Source organism: Chanodichthys erythropterus, chromosome 10 (assembly GCF_024489055.1).
Source record: "Chanodichthys erythropterus isolate Z2021 chromosome 10, ASM2448905v1, whole genome shotgun sequence".
NCBI classification, from domain to species: Eukaryota; Metazoa; Chordata; class Actinopteri; order Cypriniformes; family Xenocyprididae; genus Chanodichthys; species Chanodichthys erythropterus.
This window is the reverse complement of record NC_090230.1, coordinates 8,557,984-8,579,262: the sequence shown is the minus strand read 5'-3', so window position 1 is coordinate 8,579,262 and position 21,279 is coordinate 8,557,984. Positions and strand designations below refer to the sequence as shown.

The following is a 21,279-nucleotide window of genomic DNA, read 5'->3' as shown; positions in this document are numbered from 1 at the left end:
CACTTGGCCGGCTAAACAATCAGTACATTTTGTATTTCGGAAGGAGGTGTTTCATTGAAACAAGAACTAAACAGTGCGTTTGAGACACTCTGGAAGAGAGGTGCTGTAATAATGTAAAATATGTGAAAAATAATGTTTGTTTTTTTTTAACAGTCAAGCATGAAAACCTATTACACACCAAAAATAAAATCAAGAAGGGCGTAATGGGACCGCTTTAAAATTATATTGTAAATATAAAAATTATTTAATAATTAATTTAATAATTAATTTATCATATATTTACATCTAATATAATCATTTTAAAAATAATAAAAAAATGAATATTAAAAAATGTAAAAAAAAAAAACACAGTTTAAAAATTATAAATATAAATATAAAATTATTTAATAATTATTCAATAACATATTTACAATTATATAAAACAACAATTTTAAAATTAATATTAAATAATACATGTCAATAATATAATAAAGTTTTAAAATTCTAACTGTGTATGTAAATTGATTTCATTTATTTAATCAAATATTTTAATAATATATTTAAGAATTATTTAAGAATATGTCTACATCTAATTATTTAACACTTAGAATTCAAATTTGTAAAGCCAGAAACATAATTAATGTTAGTATGCATTAATTTAAAAAATGAAATGAGGTCAATTTAGTTTACTTCTGTTTGTGAAGTCCTTCAACAAGTTGCTGGATATTAAGGGCATTAACATACAGGAATTACCTCTAGCGCGTGCGCTCGTGTGTGTGTGTGTGTGTGTGTGTGTGTGTGTGTGTGTGTGAGACCATTAAAGGACTAATTTATTCAGTCTGGTGCTCATGCTGGGAAGAGCTTTAAAAACTAGACTCGTCTAAACAGGTGTTTCACATTATATTGTATGAAAAATGCACGTTAGCAAGGGGAAGAGTAAGTTAATGTAATATTGATTTACAAATTTGGACATCCAGTGATCATTTCTGATCATTTATATATTGTTTATATGCAAAGACTCCAATGAAAGAGATTTTGTTTTTCTGTTGTGCTGCCCCATGTGTCGAAGAAGTGTAATTACACCCGATTGGCTCATTGGATCAGCGTCCAACAGACTGCAGAGTTCTTTGACCCTTCACCCTGTTTTGTCCTGGGTGACAGCTCTCCTCAACTGTCTGTGACCCTCTCTCTCCCTCCTCTTGCTTAGTTTCACCGTTAAGACGGCTCAGATTAAGGCTCTATTTCTGTGTGTGAGACAGAGGAAGAGCAGAGAACTTGTTTGCCTGACTTCAGTCATCCCCGTATTACTGAATGTGTTCAATAGAGCACCTGTCTGTGTGTAAGATGCTTATGATGGTTTCAGACAAGTGGCTCTCTATTCTTAGTTTTCTAGGGTCTTTGTACATAAGCTACCCACTAGAGAGACAATACAACAAAACGTTTAAACAAGGCCATCATGCTTCAAGTGCCAAATTGAGCATTTTATCAAGCCTTCATGATAGGTTTGTGGCTTTTAGCTGTTAGCATTGACATGCATGTCATTGACTTGAGTAATGTATTTCTGAGAGAATATTTGACAAGAAAAAGTATGTGGTGAGACTTTATATTGAAACAAATGGGCGTTACATACCAGAATCTTACATTTCTATTTTGTTAAATCATTGGCTATGTAGCTATTTGTCTGTTTGTTTACAATTGGCATGCACAGTCAGAAAATGCTTTTTATATAGCAGGCAAAAAACAGAGCAAACAAAGAGTAGTATGTCCGACTTTGTAGTATTTATAGAATAGTATAGACCTACTATTTCTATCGAAATTCCGAAGTTTGGGAGAGGAGTTGTGAATGTGTAGGTCACATGACAATGACAACATGATGAATGCAGTATGTCCAGATTTCATTCATACTACACACATTCTTACTATATAAAACATACTTTTTTAACATTGCAAAGTTTGTCCGTCAGTGTCATTAAATGTAGTAGCTACTTAGTGTGTGATTTTTGGACACCACTTGAGTGACGTCCATGGAATAGGGAAGTTGTTTTGGAGGATGAGCTAGTTACTACATTTTGATAAAAAAAAAAAATATATATATATATATATATATAAAATTTTCAGAAATTTTGCGCTTTGTGTATGAATATTAAAATGGCCCTCCTATGAGGTGTCAATCACAGAAACGGCCCCCAGCCAATTTGAGTTTGAGACCCCTGTTGTAAATAGACCAATTTTGAATTTATGTTGACTTTAACAAAACAAACCAGAAATCAACAGGAAAATATACCACTGAAGTTGATGAGTTGACAGTTTTGTCCAATACATTTTGTCCTTCCCTCTAATACTATCTGATACTGACTAATAATGGTGGTGATCACTGATTCATCTCAGTGATTTGAATCTTTTTTTGAGTCCGTTCACCGAAAAAAAAATAGTTTACTGACTTTCTGGAGGTTACATCGCAGTTGATTTGGTTATAACAAGTGTCTTTTTGCATGTCTTGTGCGAATCATTCAATCATTTACTCAAAAGTTTTGATTTTACTTTTTAGGGATGTCTGTTTTGTTTGTTTGTGTGAATGACCCTTTGAAAAGAATCACAATCAAATTTCCTGATAATTTACTCACCCCCATGTCATCCAAGATGTTTATGTTTTTATTTCTTCAGTCGAAAAAAAATTAAGGTTTTTGAGGAAAACATTCCAGGATTTTTCTCCATATAGTGGACTTCAATGGTTACCAACGGGTTGAAGGTCACGCGTGACAGAGGCTTAAGTACCAAGTGTTTACAAAGCGAATGTGCAAAGATTGTCAAACGGCTTTTACAAAAAAGGTAAAACAACGATGTCTGACAATTTTGAAGTTGGAGTTGAGTTTTTCGACCTACCGCGGAACTTTCGCCTATGTCACGTGTGACCTTTAAAGTAATGCATGGCACATCACAGAGCAGTGCAAGATACACATTTGTTCTTAAAAAGTATATACATTTTTATTTTATTTTTTAGAAAATGACAAATCATTTCACTAGATAAGTCCCTTATTCCTTGTCTGGGATCATGTAGAGCTCTTTGAAGCTGCACTGAAACTGTAATTTGGACCTTCAACACGTTGGTAGCCACTGAAGTCCACTATATGGAGAAAAATCCTGAAATGTTCTCCTCAAAAACCATAATTTCTTTTCGACTGAAGAAAAAATCACAAACATCTTGGATGACACGGGGGTGAGTAAATTATCAGGAAATTTATTCTGAAGTAAACTAGTCCTTTAAGATGATACATCACCAAAGCTTTATTTAAAATATCAGTAACCAAAGTCAAATGATCTTGCTTGTTTCTTGTATTTGTAGGTGCAGATGGGGAGGGTGAGGTGGCCGTTAGCGTGTCATGCTCTCAGCTATGCTTGTACGGCGTGTGGGATGGCGGACTGGCCCGTGACGGCAGTTTGTTATCGAGCACGGAAGAGCCCGCCCCTTCTCTCCTCTTCCTCGTGGTGTCGAATGCTCAAGCCAGGCTTCTTCAGAAAGAGCTGTCTGTGCTGCACACAGTACACACTTCAGGTGAGGCCTGTACTGGAGATTTCTCAGTAGGGATCCACATGAGCTGTATGTTATCTCCAAAGTATACTTCAGTCGTTGGCGTTCCATGATGGTCCAAACACCGTCCATACACACTGTGATATAATTTTTGATATCAGGAGGGTGCAACCCAATTTTTCTGTCCGCGTGGACCGTGCGTGTACAACAGTGCATGCACAAGGTGAATGTTGAGATAGAAGACTCCATTAGGTGGCAATTTGCAATAGTCATACTGTATAGTTTTGTGCAGTAGTCGCAGAAGAGTGCGGATTTTTGTTTTGGTTCTTGTTTTAAGCTTTGCGTGCAATGGCGGATCCATTACTTTTCTTCTTCTATCCTTCCGAGCAAATGTCCTGTAAATGACATGACTCAGTGCTGCCCTTTGACGTCTTGTAGAGAATAGAAAAGCAATTGTACTGTGCATGTGTCGAACTTTAGGTTTGTCTGCGTTTAGGCATGTCTAGATGGATATCAAAGTAATATATCTTGTGTAATCAAGAAACAAAATAAAGTGAACATATTTCATAAATGACAATAAATAAAGACCATAAATATGGTACATAAAAAATTTATATAATAGATATCAAAAATGTAATTATAGCAATTGCACTGTTGTAGTTGTGCTAAAATGATCTAGTTCTAAAATCTGAATTTTAGAATTAGACCTGAAGTCTGTCATTTTTTATAAACATGCACATCTACAGTATGACAACAAATCAGTGTATTTTAGTGTATTATTAATATATTTTTATATTAATTCGCCAAGTTGCGATGTTACTTTGAAGCTTTAAACTAGGGTTACACGATTAATTGAAATATAAAAGGAATCGCTATATGGCTCAGTGCAATTATCAAATCGTAAAGGCTGTAATTTAATTTAATAAATGCACTGCGTGTTTCTGAGTGAAGCGTGACACTGTAAACAGCTCATGATTCTGTGTTTTCAGCGTCTCTGAACAGCTTGGTTCACAGTAAATGTAAAAGGTCACATATAATGTGCATTTGGGAATGCAACGTGCCAAACATTCTCCCAAACTTGTAATGAGAAGCACTTATAAACTGGCTTTTGTCAACAAAATAGAAACTTTAAGGGCTCCCTGCGGTTTTCTGCCAAAATAAAAGCTTGAACTTTTCAAAATGAAGAAACCCAGAAATATTAGTATTGTAATCTTATTTCAAAATTGTACTTAAATACTTGATTTTTTAAAATTTTTTTATTATTCTTGCTTTGTCAAATACTTTTATCTACTACTAATAATATTTATTATTATTAAAAAATGCATTTTAAATTATGATTTTTATCAGAGATAGTATAGCCCTACTGTAAACAGCTTGACTAATGAGATGTTATACTCTTATCATCAATAACATGTCCAATAAATAACATTTATACAATAAGTGGCATAACAATATATATTTTCCTAGGGTTAGTCCCGTTCATTTGCTGTGTCCGCTTTCATCTGGATTATGAAAAACACATTGGATTTGGCACAGGTTTTATGCCAGATGCCCTTCAAAATAGCATAACAATACATTTATTAATGATAATAATAATATTGATCTGTGGTCCAAAATGCTGCTCCTCATAACTGTATATTAAACATGTAACCTTATTTTCTAATTGGCTGTGATTATCGCCTAGTGTTTTGTTAGCACAGACAAATGTATCAAGCCCTACTTAGTATACACATTATAAACACACCTTTGATCTCTGTAATGAGAGCGCAGTCAGTTTTAATGGCACCATGGGGGTTATTGAAGCAGTCGAAGCTTGTGTGACGTCCCGTCAACCAGTATTAAAGCATTAACATACAGGCATTACCTGCAGCGTGCGTGCGTGCGTGCGTGCGTGCGTGCGTGCGTGCGTGCGTGCGTGCGTGCGTGCGTGCGTGTGTGTGTGTGTGTGTGTGTGTGTGTGTGTGTGTGTGTGATCGGCAGCCATTAAAAGATTAATTCATTCAGTCTGGTGCTCATGTGTCTGGTGTTCTATTATGTGGCGTGTCTGTGTGTTAGCATGGAGGAAAACTAATTTTATTTATTTATTTATTTATTTTTATTAAATGTTGGCCACCCAGTGAGCATTTCTGGGTGGATCACCTACCATCTGATCCGAGTTAAATGCAGACAAACAAAATAACAAATGAAATGAAACAAACTTAATTAATAAAAAGAAATTAAGAATGTGGTTTATATTTTTCTATTCTTTTTTCCAGGACAAGCCTGTCCTTTTGTCCTGCTGGTGTTGACTGGTCAGTTGGAGGATCTTCAGGCTGCCCTGTTGGCATCTCTCATGGATGTGATTGGCCTGAGATACAATCAGAGCACTTTGTATAATGCCCTGTCCTGGGCAGATGGACTGAATCAGCTTCATTGTCACCCACGGGGCAAACACCTCCTCTCACTGCTGGGACAAAACGTGAAGAATGCTGGACAGGACACCGCAAAGGTCAGTTCAAATCTATCCATCCATTCATTCCTTTGTTGGTTCATCCATTTAATCTATTCCATCCAGCCATTCTTTTATCAATCCATCCATCCATCCATCCAAACATCGTTTTCATTGTTCGTCTATCCATCTGTTCCTTTGTCCATCCATCCCATTTTCCCTCTATCCATCTATTCCTTTGTCCATGCATACATCTATAATTTAGTCTGCCCATTGATTCTTTTGTCCATCTGTCTATCCTTCCCTTCCTTTGTCTTTCCATCCACAAACAAACAAACAAACAAAAGAATGGAGGGAATGGTTGCTTTTGTTTGTCTGTCGATACTTTTTTTGTCCATCCATCCATCCATCCATCCATTCATCAGTGAATCATCTCTCCATTCCTCAATGCATCCATCTGTTCCTTTTTCTTTCCATCCGTTCCTTTTTTCATCTGTAATCCATTCTTTTTTCCATCCATCAGTTTCTTTGTCCATCCATACCTTTATTCCATCCATCCATCCATCCATCCATCCATCCATCCATCCAATTATCTATTATTTTTTCTATCCATCCACTCTTCAGGTTCTTTCATCGTTCTTCAGTATATTTGTGCATCCATTCATATTTTCATTTATCCATCCATCCTTCAGTTTCTTTGTCCAATCATCCATTCATTCCTTCATGCATTAATCCATTAATCCCCCATTCCTTTGTCCATCTATCCATTCCTTTACCCCTGTCCATTGCTTCCTCTTACAGTGTTCAATGGGTTGGCCAGATATTGGCGGGAACTTGAGTGCAGGCATGATAGAGGCACCAGAGGATTTATACAGCCCAATATAAGAGCAGGAGTGAGGTTAGCCATGGTCCATGGAGGCTGTGTTGGTGTGTATATATGAGATGGAGAAGGAAAGTTGGCTGCTTTTACAGATAGTAGCTGAGCAGTTCCCTTTCTCTGGGGTTTTGTGGAAGTGGCTGTTGTGTCACTCTCTCCAGAGTCTTTATGATGTGGGCGGGGGCTCATGGCTGCTGCATTTTGGGGATACTACAACTTTAATACGTATGTGGGTCTTTTTTGGGGCAACATCTGCGTGTGGGCGTTAGGGCTCTTGGGGCATGACACGTTTCTTTCTTTTTCGGTTTCGATGGTGCCAGCTGGCAGTGATGGAAGTAGGCCACCTCAGACGCGTTCTCCTTTCTTTCTTTTCTTGCGTTTTATGATCTGGCTCAGCGCTCAACAGAAATGGAACCCTAAACAGGCAGCACATGGCGTCGCTCTTCTCACTTTTCATTTTCCTTTTTCTGAACCCATATCGCCCTCAAGTCCACTGACACTTTGAGTACATCATGTTTGCTCTCTTTACATTTTCCAACCCATGTTTACAATCCTCTTTTCAACAAAATCCAATGTAATTTGCATGCTTGAGTGGAAACCAAAGCCAATGAGAAGATCAGTAGGTTTGGGTACTCCAACCACAGCATTTGGAGTATCAACAACTGTTTAGATTCTGATCTGACCTGGTTCACTTTACCCCAACAGGAGAACGCAAGTGGGACCAGCAGCTGGCTCAGAGAGCCGACAGTCAGGAGACCCCTGCGGAGCCACAGCCGGCAACAGAGCTTACCCCGCAGGTACTGCTGATGTTTAATGCCAAATACCCCGGATATGATGATACTGTACCCCTTTCCTAAAATATAAAAGCAGCTATATACAACCCCAAATCAGAAAAAGTGGGGACAGTATGGAAAACACAAATAAAAAAAAGAAAGTAGTGATTTCTAATTTTACTTTGACTTCATTGCAGACAATACAGCAGCACATTATTTAATGTGTTCCTCATGATTTTTATTTTTATTTTATTTTATTTTATTCAAAAACATTTATTTCTTGCAACACATTTAAAAAAAAGTTGGAACAGTAAAGCATTTACCACTTTGTAATGTTGTCATTCCTTTTCACAACACTTTAAAGATGTTTAGGGACTGAAGACACCAAGTGATGAAATGTTTCAGGTGTAATTTTGTCCCATTCTTGCTGCAAACATGTCTAAGGTGGGCAACAGTACGGGATCTTCGTTGTCGGTTTTTGCGCTTCAAAATGTGCCACTCATTCCTCCGCAGCCAGGACTTGTGCAGAATGTGGTTTTGCATTCTTGTTGAAATATGCATGGATGTCCCTGGAAAAGATGTCTTCTTGAAGGCAGCATATTGTGCTCCAAAATCTCTATGTACTTTTCAGCATTAATGGTGCCATCACAGAAGTGCAAGTTACCTTTGCCAAGGGCACTGACACAACCTCATACCATGACAGACCCTGGCTTTTGGACTTGTTGCTGGTAACAGTCTGGATGATCCTTTTCTTCTTTGGTCCGGAGCACACGGCGTCCATTTCTCCCCAAAAATATCTGAAATACGGATTCATCTGACCACAGTACACGTTTCCACTGTGTGATGGTCCATCCCAGATGCCTCGGAGCCCAGAGAAGTCGACGGCACTTCTGGAAACTGTTAACATAGGGCTTCCTTTTGGCACAATACAGTTTTAACTGGCATTTGTGGATGTAACTACGTATTGTGGTACTTGACAAAGGTTTGCCAAAGTAGTCCTGAGCCCATGTGGTGATATCGCTCATAGATGAATGACGATTCTTAATGCAGAGCCGCCTGAGGGATTAGAGATCACGGTTGTTCAGCTTAGGCTTGCGCCCTTGTCCTTTACGCACTGAAATTCCTCCACGTTCCTTGAATCTTTTAATTATGTTATGCACTGTTGAAGGTGAAATAAGCAAATGTGTTTGAGGAACATTGTTTTTAAACATTTCAATAATTTTCTCACGTATTTGTTGGCAAACTGGCGATCCTCAGCCCATCTTTGCTCCTAAAGGACTAGACCTTTCTTGGATGCTGCTTTTGTACCAAATCATAATTACAATCACCTGTTGACATCACCTGTTTCAAATCGCATCATTATTTAACCAATTTACCTGATTACTAGCCCTAAATTGCTCCTGTCCCAACCTTTTTTGGAATGTGTTGCAGGTCTGAATGACAGGAAAGGATGTATATTTACAAATAAAATTAAGTTGACCAGACAAAACATTAAATATTTTGTGTTCACATTGTCTACAATGAAATACAAGTCAAAGTAAATTTAGAAGTCACTACTTTCTTTTTTTATTTGTGTTTTCCATACTGTCCCAACTTTTTCTGATTTGGGGTTGTATTTTCATGTATACAGACTCATTTAAAAATGATACATTCCACAAATGTGATATAAAGGGCTGCATTGACGTATTTTTGCCTGGAAGTTTCGCAAAACTCATATAAATGTAAAATTCTGTAAATGTTACCTTTTTTTTTTTTTGTGGACTCTCTAGCACCCCCTTATATGATAAACAAGTATTTTAATCTGTATAGTAATATACTGAATAATAGATACAAAAAGTTAAATAACGTATTTGTGTTTCAAATAAATTCTTTGATAGAAAACATAAACACTTGCATTTGTTTGGGGTTTACCCGCACAATGGAAGACGAGGAAGTGTTTAAAACTTGCTTGAACTTGCCATTATTTTTTCAGTTCTGTTTGGTGCCACTAGTGGCACCAAACAGAAATGACTTAATACATAATCAGTGCAGAAATGACACATTTCACCTCTTTTCTGAAAGCAATGATTAAGTCATAAGCTCAGTAGCTGGAACCCAAACATTGACATTCCCTGGCCCTTTAGAGAGGTTTCCATACCACTAACTTTCCATCAAGTTGTTGAAGTTTCCATAAAGGCAATGAAATTAAGATTTAATTTGTAAGTCAATATTGATACGTCATGATTAGCAAAGAGGATTGTATTTTTGGAAGCTGAAGTTACATTTTCTATGAGTAGCTTGTTTGAAAAATTTTCCACCAGGCTGATCCAGTACCCGCCTCCCCCCTCCAAGGGCGGCATTACTGTGACAACCGAGGACCTGGAGTGCCTCAAGGATGGTGAGTTTCTCAACGACGTCATCATCGACTTCTACCTCAAGTGAGTCCAATGGTACTTCTGAGCTTGTGAAATGTGATGTAACATTTTCCCTTAACCTAATATTCAATACTCCCTTCAGGTACCTTCTGTTGGAAAGAGCTGACAAAGATGTGGCTGAAAGATCTCACATATTCAGTAGTTTCTTCTACAAACAACTTACTCGAAAAGATACTAGCTGCCCGGAGGAGACTGGCAGCACGTAAGAAATCACTCAAAGACCTTTTACAGTCTTTGATTTCCAGCAAGATTCACTAAAGGAACTTACATTTTTGGATGTACTGTCTCTTTAAATCCAGTATAAGCATGTAAAGAGATAGTACACCCAAAAATTAAAGTTCCTTTAATGAATTTCATTGGAAATTTCTTGCTAAATTGTGCTTTTCATGCTGATGTGAATGTCTATGGGGTGTTTTCCCACAGAGCTCCACACAGACGACATCATAGAGTGAGAACATGGACACGACATGTGGACATCTTTAGCAAGGACTACCTTTTTATACCCGTTAATCAAGAGTAAGTGGAGAATTGAAGTTTACAACACACACATGCTTGATTTAGATTAGCACCAAACTTGAACTAACAGTTGTATTTTGTAACTAACTTTAACAATGAATAATAACTTCTGTAACATATCTAGCTATTGCTCATTGTTAATGCATTAACTAATGATACATTAATATAAAGTGTTACCTGTTGTTCTTTATAATTCTTTTGCACTTTAATCTGTTTGAAACATTTGTTTACTTTATACATTTTTGTGTATTGCTTTATTGTATTTAAATATTCAGTATTTTAATGAGAAAACGTTAAAGCAGTATGACAGCACTTTTTTTTTTTTGCAACTTATTTAAAAAACTTATTTAAAAAACATGATAATACCCTTAACTGTGATTATAAGCTTCAACAATTATCACAACATGAAAATCTGATACCGTCACATGCCTAATTGATATTGGTGGCTTGTACTTTGTAATAGTCATATTCAATGTAAGGTATCTGTACTTATACTCAAGTAAGGTTTCCAGTTACTCTTTACAACTCACAGGAGTACAAATCCTCAACAAGAACAAGGAGCCAAACTGAATCGAAACCATGGTGTACTTTCAACGTCAGAGAATTACGCAAATCCTCACAAATAGTTACGACATTACACTTACAGACTGTTCTTTTGTTTTTATGACCAAGCTGAACAAGGAAGCTCCGTGTAAATGTTCAGCATTGTTTGCCATCTGAGGACAGCTGAGGATGTTGGATTGTGCTTTATGGATGAGAGGATAAATCACTGAAACATGGTCAAACAAGTCTGTAATATCAACTGAGAGAGGGAACAGGGAATTCCGATGTAGTACTCCATGTTCTCATAAAAGCAAATTGCCACAAGAGGACATTCACTGAAACATGGACATGCACTCACCTGCAGAGTGTAACATGGCACAGATGATTCAAATACTTGGGAATGTCCATTCTCCCAGTTCTGGGATTAGGAGACCTTGTACTAAGACTGATATAGCAAATATGCACAGTATTTTCACAATGATTTGCTAAATATATATATAAATTGAACATATACATACACAGACCGTGACATTGACACCCGCCAAATGCAGCTGGATTTCAGCAGTGGCGTGTAATGAAGTCACTCCTACCAGCCACTTTGGTGGGATGAATTTAGTAAAGTAAAAATCTTACATAAAGCCCCTTTAAAGTGACAGCAGCATGGCTGGTGAGCAAAAAGCCCATTCTATATATATATATATATATTTTTTGTAATTTTTTTTGCAGATTAAAATGAATGAGTTTATAATTTTATAGTATAATATTTTTAGTGAAAATATATGTTGGTAAATACATATATGAGGAACACTTTAAAACTTAATTTTTTTTTATACATGCATGCATATATATATAATATATAATATATTATATATTAAAAATCATGTTAAAAAATAATGCTTTTAGCCATTTCAGAGCAGATAAATAAATATTATGTTTATACTGAATAACATCAAAAGCAGAAAAAAAGTTTTTTTTTTTTGTTTTTTGCAGTATCAGTAACCAGTCCTACTGCGACAGGATGATTTGGCAATAGAAACAAGGCTTTATCACAGATCACTGACTTCCACTTCCTCTGCTGTATTTTCTGTTTTCCTGCTCTGTTTACTGTCTGTCCAGGGCTCACTGGTACCTCGTGGTGATCTGTTTTCCCGGTCTGGAACAGACACAGTACATGCAGTGGAGAGACAAAGGCCCTCTGTCCCGGGATGTGAGCCAGACAGCCCAAGCAAACTCAGCAGGGGAATGTCAAAGAGGTATCGCTTACACCTTGAAATAAAATAAAATTTTATTTTATTTAATTATTTTATTTTTATTATTGTATTTTATTGTTATTGTAACAGGGTTGATGTTGAATTAATTATTAAATTGATTATGCTATAATTTTTATTATATATTTTTTATAACAATAACATTGTTAACAGAGTTCAAAATCTGAGGTTGATGAATGAGATTAACTACACTGTGTAAGAAAATATTATTAAAAAATATTTTTTATTTAAAAATAAATTTGTCCTTTTTAAATAATTATTTACTAATTATAACGTAATTACAAAATAATTATTAAATATTAAATTAAAAGTAAAAAATAAAAAATAAATTAAGTTATTATTTATTTCAGATTTCACTTAGTAGGTCACAAATTTGGGGAAAATTGAACAATAACATTGCCAGTAAAATATGGAACACAGATATTATAAAGGGAAACCAATTTGTAGAAAATACACAAGAAAAGGACAAATAACAATAAATATTAATAACAAAAAATGTATATATTTTTGAGAATTGTTTGTTTACTGTAGTTCCAGACAGTTCACGTCAAACAAAAGGAAAAGGAGTCAAACTACCGGTAATCTCACTACACACACATTTTAAATATAATCGAATATCGTCAGATAACCTTTGGATAGACAGTTAACAGTTTGTATTCATTTTGAACTTCAGTTTATTAGCTGATTTTTATGTACAGTATAATAGCAAGGAGGAGTCTAATGAGTCTTTGTGTGTTTTTAGGATTGCACCGCACACAGCTGCACAAGAGAGACTGTCTGCAGGAGGTAAAAATCAGTCTTCAATATTCAATCTCTTGATCTTCATCTTTAACACAACAACATCAGGAGGCAAATATCATGGGGCCAAATACTTCTTTACGGCACTGTATTAGCCTGCCGTGATAAAAGAGGGCTCCTCAGGTGAGATGGATTCCTGATCCCGTTATCTCATCCACTGTTTGTCTGTTTCCTTGGTTGAACCACAGGCCCTGTATTCTGGTCATGGACTCTCTAAAGCTGTCTTACCACCAGCGGATCTACACGTTGTTACGCGAGTGAGTTATTCAACCCTCTATAGTTTTCATGTCACATTTCCACTGTTTTTGACCAATTCAGTATGATTATAAAATAATAAAAAATATTTTATTGTGATTATTATTGCAAATAAAAACAAATTTAAAAAAAGAAATACAGTATAATAACACTGTTGCCCTGTAATAAAATGTAGCCTTAGTTTGGACGGGTTTCATTGTGTTCAGTCATGTCAGAGTACTAAATGTGCCTTCATACTACATCCCTGTGATTTACCTGGGAATGTGACCTGGACTCATCCCTCAGGTACCTGCAGGTGGAATGGGAGGTTCGGAAAGGAATCGCTCGAGCTTTTACCAGTGAAAGCATTAGTGGGAGTCTCTGTAGGGTCCCGCTGCAGGACAACAGCAGCGACTGTGGCCTGTACCTGCTGCAATACGTAGAGAGCTTCCTGCAGGTACCTACAATACTGGGTTAATACCAAAATGTTGGCTTTCTCCTGATACCTCATCTACCTTGGTGCTTTTTGTAGCGGGTCAGTGCTTTTTAGTTCCCTTAGTGCTCAATGTCAGAGTACAGTCTAAATTTACAGCACTAGAGAAACATCAGTCATCCAAGTTGTTTGACATTTTGCGGTCAGCCGTTCAGTGGGCTTCTCAGTAACATAAGTAAGAGATTGGGATCTCAGGAACTCAAGTTACACCTGTTTGCAGCCTTGCACTGAGTACCAGTTAACTATATACTTTTAAGTATGAAGATAGTTGAGGCAGCAGTATTAGTAACAGTAACAGTAGCAGCTGTAACAGTTTTAGAATTTTTTTTTATTTTATTATTTTTTTTTGAATGAAAGATTAAAAGAATAAACAACGTAGATTTATTTTCACAGCCACCTTTGCTCATATTTACCAAGGGTGCCAATATTAGTGGAGGGCACTATATAATAACTATAAAGTATGCATAATTACATGCAACCAAACAACCTAACCCTATTCCTAACCCTGACCCATGTAGTTAATTAGTATTACTCTGTACTTTAAATGTATAATTACACTGTAACACAGACACCTTTAACATGAAGTGTAACTGAGATACTTTGAAAATCCATGGAAATAGTGTGCTTACATAGTTGTGAATCGGTCCTTGATTTGTTAAACTTCCACTAAGTGCCTCTTTGTGGTTTTTCTGCCCAGAATCCAGTGGTGCACTTTGATCTCCCGCTGCGATTGGAGCATTGGTTTCCACTGCATCAGGTGCGCAGGAAGAGGGAGGAGCTACGGGAGCTGGTGCTGCAGCTGTACCGGAGACAAGGGGGCGGAGCTGAGCAGAGCCTCAAATAACAAAAACAGCGGGAAAATGTCCTGTCAGTAAACAAATAACAATTAGGGCATTTTGTTTTTGTTTTGTTTTTTTGTTTGTTTTTTTACTGGTTTAAAAGATAAAGGATATATTTATAATTTAACTTTGTATTTATTTGTATTAAAATGGCTTTTAAATGTGACTTCAATTTCATCTGTTTTATTGATTTCTGCACAAAAATGTAGTTTACCTGAATAAAAAAGTTGAATATTTTAAATTGAGTTTGAATTTCTTATTTAAATACCAGTTCAGTCATGAAACTCTAGAGGGCGCAGGTTGATAGGTCCTCTACATGCAGTCAGCAAGCAATCACATCATTTCCACATAGCACAAGCTGATTGGCCTCTGCTGATCCTGCAGTCAATGAGATAACTTGCTCAACATTTAAATGGTTCATTGTTTTCTGTAATCTAGTCCTGCAGCATGTTATCAAAGTTCCTCTAAATCCCTCCACCTCCCCCAGCTCCACCTGCCTAGAACTGCTACAGGATTTATGCATCTATTTATGCAGCAGCAGCAACTCTTACATGCTTACAGCTGCTAGTCTGTGTATCTATTAGCAGGAGCAAGTCAATACTTGCTCTGCAGCAGCAACATAGCAAACCTAGTCTAGCAAGACCAAATACATTAACATTGCCAAATTGAAAACATGCTAAAACTATTCAGAGTGTCAAGATTGAAATATATAGTATTAAAATGTAACAAATCATGTAATAATGTATCATCTTTTCTTGGTAAATGAAACATTTTATCAAACTTTGATAACTGCCTTTAAGGGTTAGTTCACCCAAAAATGAAAATTCTGCAACTTATTCGAAACAAATGATTCGTTAAGCTTTGAAGCTTCATGAAGCAGTGTTTTGAAATCGCCCATCACTAGATATTGTGGAATAAAGCTGTTATTTTTGGCACTCAAAATTTATCTAGTCACTTTATACTATTAAGGTTGAACCACTGTAGCCACATGAACTGTTTAATTATGTTTTTATTAGCTTTATGGGCATTGAAAAAGGGAGTGTTATTGCTGGCGATGCAGGCCTCACTGAGCCATCGGATTTTATGAAAAATATCTTAATTTGTGTCCCCAAGATGAATGAAGGTCTTACGGGTGTGGAACGACATGAGGGTGAGTAATTAATGATTTAAAAAAATTTATTTTTGGGTGAACCCTTTAATCTTTTAAACAACTAAGAAAATAGTTTTCAAACTATAAAAATCACCTGTCAAGTTTATAATATACATCAGAATTCAAGAGTCAAATTGCACACCTACAGGGACTCATCTCAAGATCATTCATTTAACAGTTTATCTATTGCCAAAATTATGGAAAAAAGTTCAGTCAGAAACAGAAAATTATTGAAAATATTTAGATCAGGAATGTCAGAATCAGAACACACATTTTGTGCATAAAAATGTTAGCCAAAACCAACACATATTGAACTATGCTCACTAACCTGGCATAGTTTTCAATTGGATTGGCGTTTATTCTCTTTAGCATGCAGTGTGAAATATTCACTCAGTTCCCTATTGATTCTGATTCAGTTTCAGTGAGTGAAGAACAAATTTATACTCATGGACATTCTTTATGTATTATGCATATCTGACAGACAGCATGTTGAAGCCACTCAAGCTACCATTTTTTCCCCTCTTCTTGGAAAGCGATAACGTAGTCAAAACATCCTGTACTGTGGGTTTTCCAGGTAATGCATGTAATCGCTGGACCTCTGCTTCTCGTAAATACTATCATGTTAATCATCTCTTTGTATTTAAGTTCCTGCTTGTGTTCAGTTCAATGTCCGGTATTGTTCGTGTTTATGTTTACACGCTGTCTCACATGCTGACTCTATTAAACTTTGAGTGCTTATCCACTCATCATCTTCGTTTCTGAACCTGAGCGTTACAGAATACCGGGCTGAGAATGGATTATGCAGCGAAATTCACCGCACTAGCCCGGGAAGGGCTTCCTCTGATGGACTTTGCCCTTCATTTCTGTCAGCTCACTGTAAAGACTGCCTTCGATGATGAGACGTTCAAGTCTCTCTTGTCTCTTCTGGGTCGGGGCGTACTATCCTGTAGACCTCCCAGACATCAAAGGACTTGATTGGAAGGAGGCCATCATCTGGTGTCTGGAGAGTCGCCTACCCCCAATCCAGACTACAGCCAGACCTAGAGCCCAGCCCACGACCATCCCTGATGAAATTCCAAAATCAGAGCTATCATAAAAACTATTATCACCATTGGTCCTAGCCAGCGGAGAAACTGTATCATCACCCAGCAAAGACATGGAATTATCAGTGATCCCACCCAGCCTCCTTCTCTTACCTCCACTGCAGATATTAGCCAGTCCTTCAGCCATGCCTCAGTTGGTTTCCTGCAGCCCTTCGCCTTCCCCCATGATGCCATGTGGCATTGTTAAGCCTCAGGCTGTGCACTCACCAGCTTTACCTAAGCGTGAGGATCCCTCGGCTCTGCCTCTGGCTGCTGATCCCTTAGCTCCACCTCGGCCCGTCGACCAGTTGGTGTTGCGTTGATTCCTCCCATCCTCGGCTCCACCTGAGATCATTGGCCTTGCGGCTCCACCAGGCTCCCTCGTCCCTCCGGCTCCACCTTGGTCAGCCGTCACCCTACCTGTGCTGCGAACTTACGAGCCTTTCTCTCCACCCCTTCAGCTCCAGCGGGCTCCCCCTCCCTCGGGCTCCACCTGGCTCCTCTGCCGTACCGGCTCCGCCTCAGTCCTTGGATGCTCCGGTTATACCTTGGACGACCGCCGCGCAGCTCTGCCTTGGTCTCCAGTACCAGCTGCGTTGCTTAGGACCATCAGCTCTCCGTCTGTTCCCTGGCTCCCTTGACATCAACTCCTTCTCCATTGGCTGTCCCAGAGAGGTCGCCTGCTAAGTCACCATCCTAGCTCCTCCCCCCCGTCAACTCTGCTATCATCATGGCTGAGCTCTGGGTCATCACCACCTGGCTATTCTGTCCATCATCTCCTTGGCTTCTTCCTCCATCATCACCTCCTTGGTCTGTCCTGCCTGCTTTTACCAGCCCTTCGCCATCTCCTCTCATCAGCCCTTCCTTGGCTCCTCGTCCACCCCCCCAAGCCCCCACCATACCTCCCTCACTGCATCTGCTACGGCGCAAGGTCGTGCCTTCCAACAGGGGGTGTACTGTCACAGTTCTGTTCTGTTTGGATGCTGTTTTCATCTTAGTTTCCGTTTCATGGACATTTAGTTTGTTTTTCTCAGTCACATGTTCCTTTGTTCATGTTCACACGCCATTTGTTAGTTTCTATGGACACAGATTAATCATCACAGCTGCTTATCATTTAGTTTGTTATCTCTCTCTATTTAAGTTCCTCTGTTTGCCTCACTCATTGTCCAGTAATGTTTGTGCATAGCACTCTGTCTCGCATCATTTGTATTGTTATTTGCCTGCCTGTTCCGAGTTCTTTCATAAATCCTGTTTTATTTTATAATCATCTTTGTCTTCTTCAGGTCAGCGCTACAATTACAGATGGGCCTTAAATTATCTTAGAGTTTTGACAGCTGATTTCCAAATGATCTTTTTCGGCATGATGCTTTCACTGACTGAACATGACTAAATATAAATATATATTCCTGACAGCCGCAGCTGGAACCAATAGTGCCATCACTACAAACAAGCATTGTGTTCCTTAGAGTTCAAGGAGTACTGGAAGCCCCACAATGCAGTATTTGGTCCATTACAGACAAAAAAACAACAACATGAAAGCAGTCCTTTTTCCAGAGGCAGAAGAGAACAGAACCGTCTGTGATGAAATTGAAACAAAGCATCGCCATGCTTTCTCTCATGTTTGTGTGAGTTGGCCAGAGCTCAGCTGGACCCCTCACTGCCAACTAAAATAATAATAAACATCATAAACTTTATTTATCCAGTACCTGGCATATATTTAAAATGCTTTTCATTAATGGAAAACTTTCAAAATGGAGAGTGATGAAAATAAATTGAAGTTTTTGAAAGAAAATTAAATTTAGCTTTCACTGTACAGGCATTATCAACCCCTGCTGTGCTACATTAAGCATTTGCTTGGAAAAAGGTTTGATGGCCCGTGCTGATTGGTTTTTCATGTGTGTTTTGCTTCTAAAGAAAATAATTATAGGTTCAGACTTGTATTAATTGGATGCATGACAGCGAAGAATTAAAGTATTTAGTAGTAAATAGAAACATTTTCTAGATGTGCAATTTGTGGGTATTTTAAAGTAGATTTTAAAAAAACAAAAACAAACAAACAAACAAACAAACAAAAAAAACATTCTCACAGACCTTTGGGGTCATGAGTTAAAGGCCCTATAGGGGTGTGACAAGACATGAGATTGGGTTCACAAGACAAGATTTTTGCACAGTATTTTTAGGAAATCCTCGATGACAAAATTCATGAATAGTCTGCAGGTGCATTTTGAAAAGTTTTAACTAATCATCTTGTAATGAATGTCATTTCAGTTCTACTTTCTGAGTATGAAAAACAGTATAAATAACAAAAATAACAGTTTATTGTTAGTCGTATTAAGTGAAAACAAAAAGTGCAACAATAGTCAAAGTACTCTCTCAATATTTAATGTGCAAATAAGACCAAAACAGATACCAAAGCTAAGAAGTGCCCAGCCCAGCCTAAGATAGGTTTGATATAGAGTACCTCAGAAATTACGTGTTTTTGTATGCAATACCCTGAAATGCTAAAAGTTAGCATTTTAGGACTTCCAGTTCCATTGCCTTAAAGTCTACGGGTTTTTGAATGGGTTTTTGCTAAATTGTCTGAAATAAGGTCTGTGGTTAACAAAGCCTCTATTTTCACGTTTTGATCTATGACATAAAACATACCAGTAATAACCCACTTGTGATTTTTTTAAACCTTTATTGTGTCTTAAAAACGGCGGTTGCTAACAAGTTGCTAAAAGGGACTACTTCCTTTGGCGGGGACTTTAGACGTCATCATGACAAACAGGACATTTGGACAGCATTTCTCATGAAAAAGTATTCATACGCAGCGCAGATCATAATCAGTGAAAATGTTTTTAAATAAAGTTGTTTTTAAGTAAAGTTTGAGGAAGCTTGGTGGTTGATCTGCGACCATGGTGTGCTGTAGTTATAGCCTACTGTTAGCTTTTTATATCTGACGACTTTATTTAGGCTTTAAAATGTATAAATGTTGTGTTAACTTGTAAAGATTATCTTGATAGACAAAATGTGTAAGTGTCATAACCCTTTGTTAAACACAGAGCTTATTTTTTTTTTGCAATTTTCCAAAAGTCTACGGGAAAAATGCATAGGCTTTCAATAGTGCGCTGCTAACTTCCGGGTTTGCCTACAAAAACATATCATCTCTGAGGTACTCTACTGGGAGACAGGCTATTATATGTAGCATAATTTGTGTGCATCAGGGAGCTCTTGTTTTACTTTTGTTTTCGAAAAGTAAAAAGTAGTGAGTGTGTATACAAAGCACATGCGATTGGGAATTCGAATGCAAAAGTAAAACGAGAGCTCCCTGATGCACGCAAATTCTGCTACATATAATAGCCTGTGTCCCATACAATGGGGAGCGGCGGTGTTGAGAGAGCATTCTACAAATTAAGACATCAGACATTTAGGCTCTGTTGCGCAATAAATTCTCCGTCATGGTTTTCTCAGTCACCTCACCTTACTCTCGTCACGTGATCAGTGAACTTTTTTACAATTGAACAGATTGCTATCCAACTGAATTAAATGGTTTTATTTCAATAATAAAAAAAAAACCCTCAAAACGGCAGTGGAGGCGGTGCTGTAATATAATGTAAACGTATAGCGGTGGCATATTCTATTCTAATTTCACCCTTAAAGGAACACTCCACTTTTTTTGAAAATAGGCTCATTTTCCAACTCCCCTAGAGTTAAACGGTTGAGTTTTACCGTTCTCGAATCCATTCAGCCGATCTCCGGTTCTGGCGGTACCACTTTTAGCATAGCTTAGCATAGTTCATTTAATCTGATTAGACCGTTAGCATCGCGCTTAAAAATGACCAAAGAGTTTTGATATTTTTCCTATTTAAAACTTGACTCTTCTGTAGTTAAATCGTGTACTAAGACCGACAGAAAATGAAAAGTTGCGATTTTCTAGGCTGATATGGCTAGGAACTATACTCTCATTCAGGCGTAATAATCAAGGAACTTTGCTGCCGTTACATGGCTGCAGCAGACGCAATAACATTACGCAGCGTCTCTCACAAACGTCTCCATGGTTGCAAGGCACGTTCCCTGTGCAAGCAGGGGCTCACGGGCGCTGCGTAATATCATTGCACTGCTGCAGCCATGATACGGCAGCAAAGTTCCTTGATTATTACGCCTGAATGAGAGTATAGTTCCTAGCCATATCAGCCTAGAAAATCACAACTTTTTATTTTCTGTCGGTCTTAGTACACGATTTAACTACAGAAGAGTCAAGTTTTAAATAGGAAAAATATCAAAACTCTTTGGTCATTTTTAAGCGCGATGCTAACGGTCTAATCAGATTCAATGAACTATGCTAAGCTATGCTAAAAGTGGTACCACCAGAAC

The 21,279-nt window shown here is 37.6% G+C and overlaps 1 protein-coding gene across 3 annotated transcripts in view; it reads left to right on the top strand.

Moving 5' to 3' along the window:
- Positions 1-14,904, top strand: part of senp7b (SUMO specific peptidase 7b) — a 48,412-nt gene extending 33,508 nt beyond the window's left edge. For all 3 annotated transcript variants that reach the window (XM_067395940.1, XM_067395938.1, XM_067395939.1), the window contains 12 exons: positions 3,323-3,532; positions 5,764-5,996; positions 7,519-7,610; positions 9,887-10,003; positions 10,083-10,202; positions 10,424-10,516; positions 12,176-12,312; positions 12,859-12,905; positions 13,070-13,113; positions 13,314-13,382; positions 13,666-13,816; positions 14,550-14,904. In XM_067395940.1, coding sequence (XP_067252041.1) covers positions 3,323-3,532; positions 5,764-5,996; positions 7,519-7,610; positions 9,887-10,003; positions 10,083-10,202; positions 10,424-10,516; positions 12,176-12,312; positions 12,859-12,905; positions 13,070-13,113; positions 13,314-13,382; positions 13,666-13,816; positions 14,550-14,696 — 1,460 coding nt within the window. In that variant the 3' untranslated portion in view covers positions 14,697-14,904. The remainder of the gene's footprint in view (positions 1-3,322; positions 3,533-5,763; positions 5,997-7,518; positions 7,611-9,886; positions 10,004-10,082; positions 10,203-10,423; positions 10,517-12,175; positions 12,313-12,858; positions 12,906-13,069; positions 13,114-13,313; positions 13,383-13,665; positions 13,817-14,549) is intronic.
- The last annotated feature ends 6,375 nt before the right edge of the window (positions 14,905-21,279 follow it).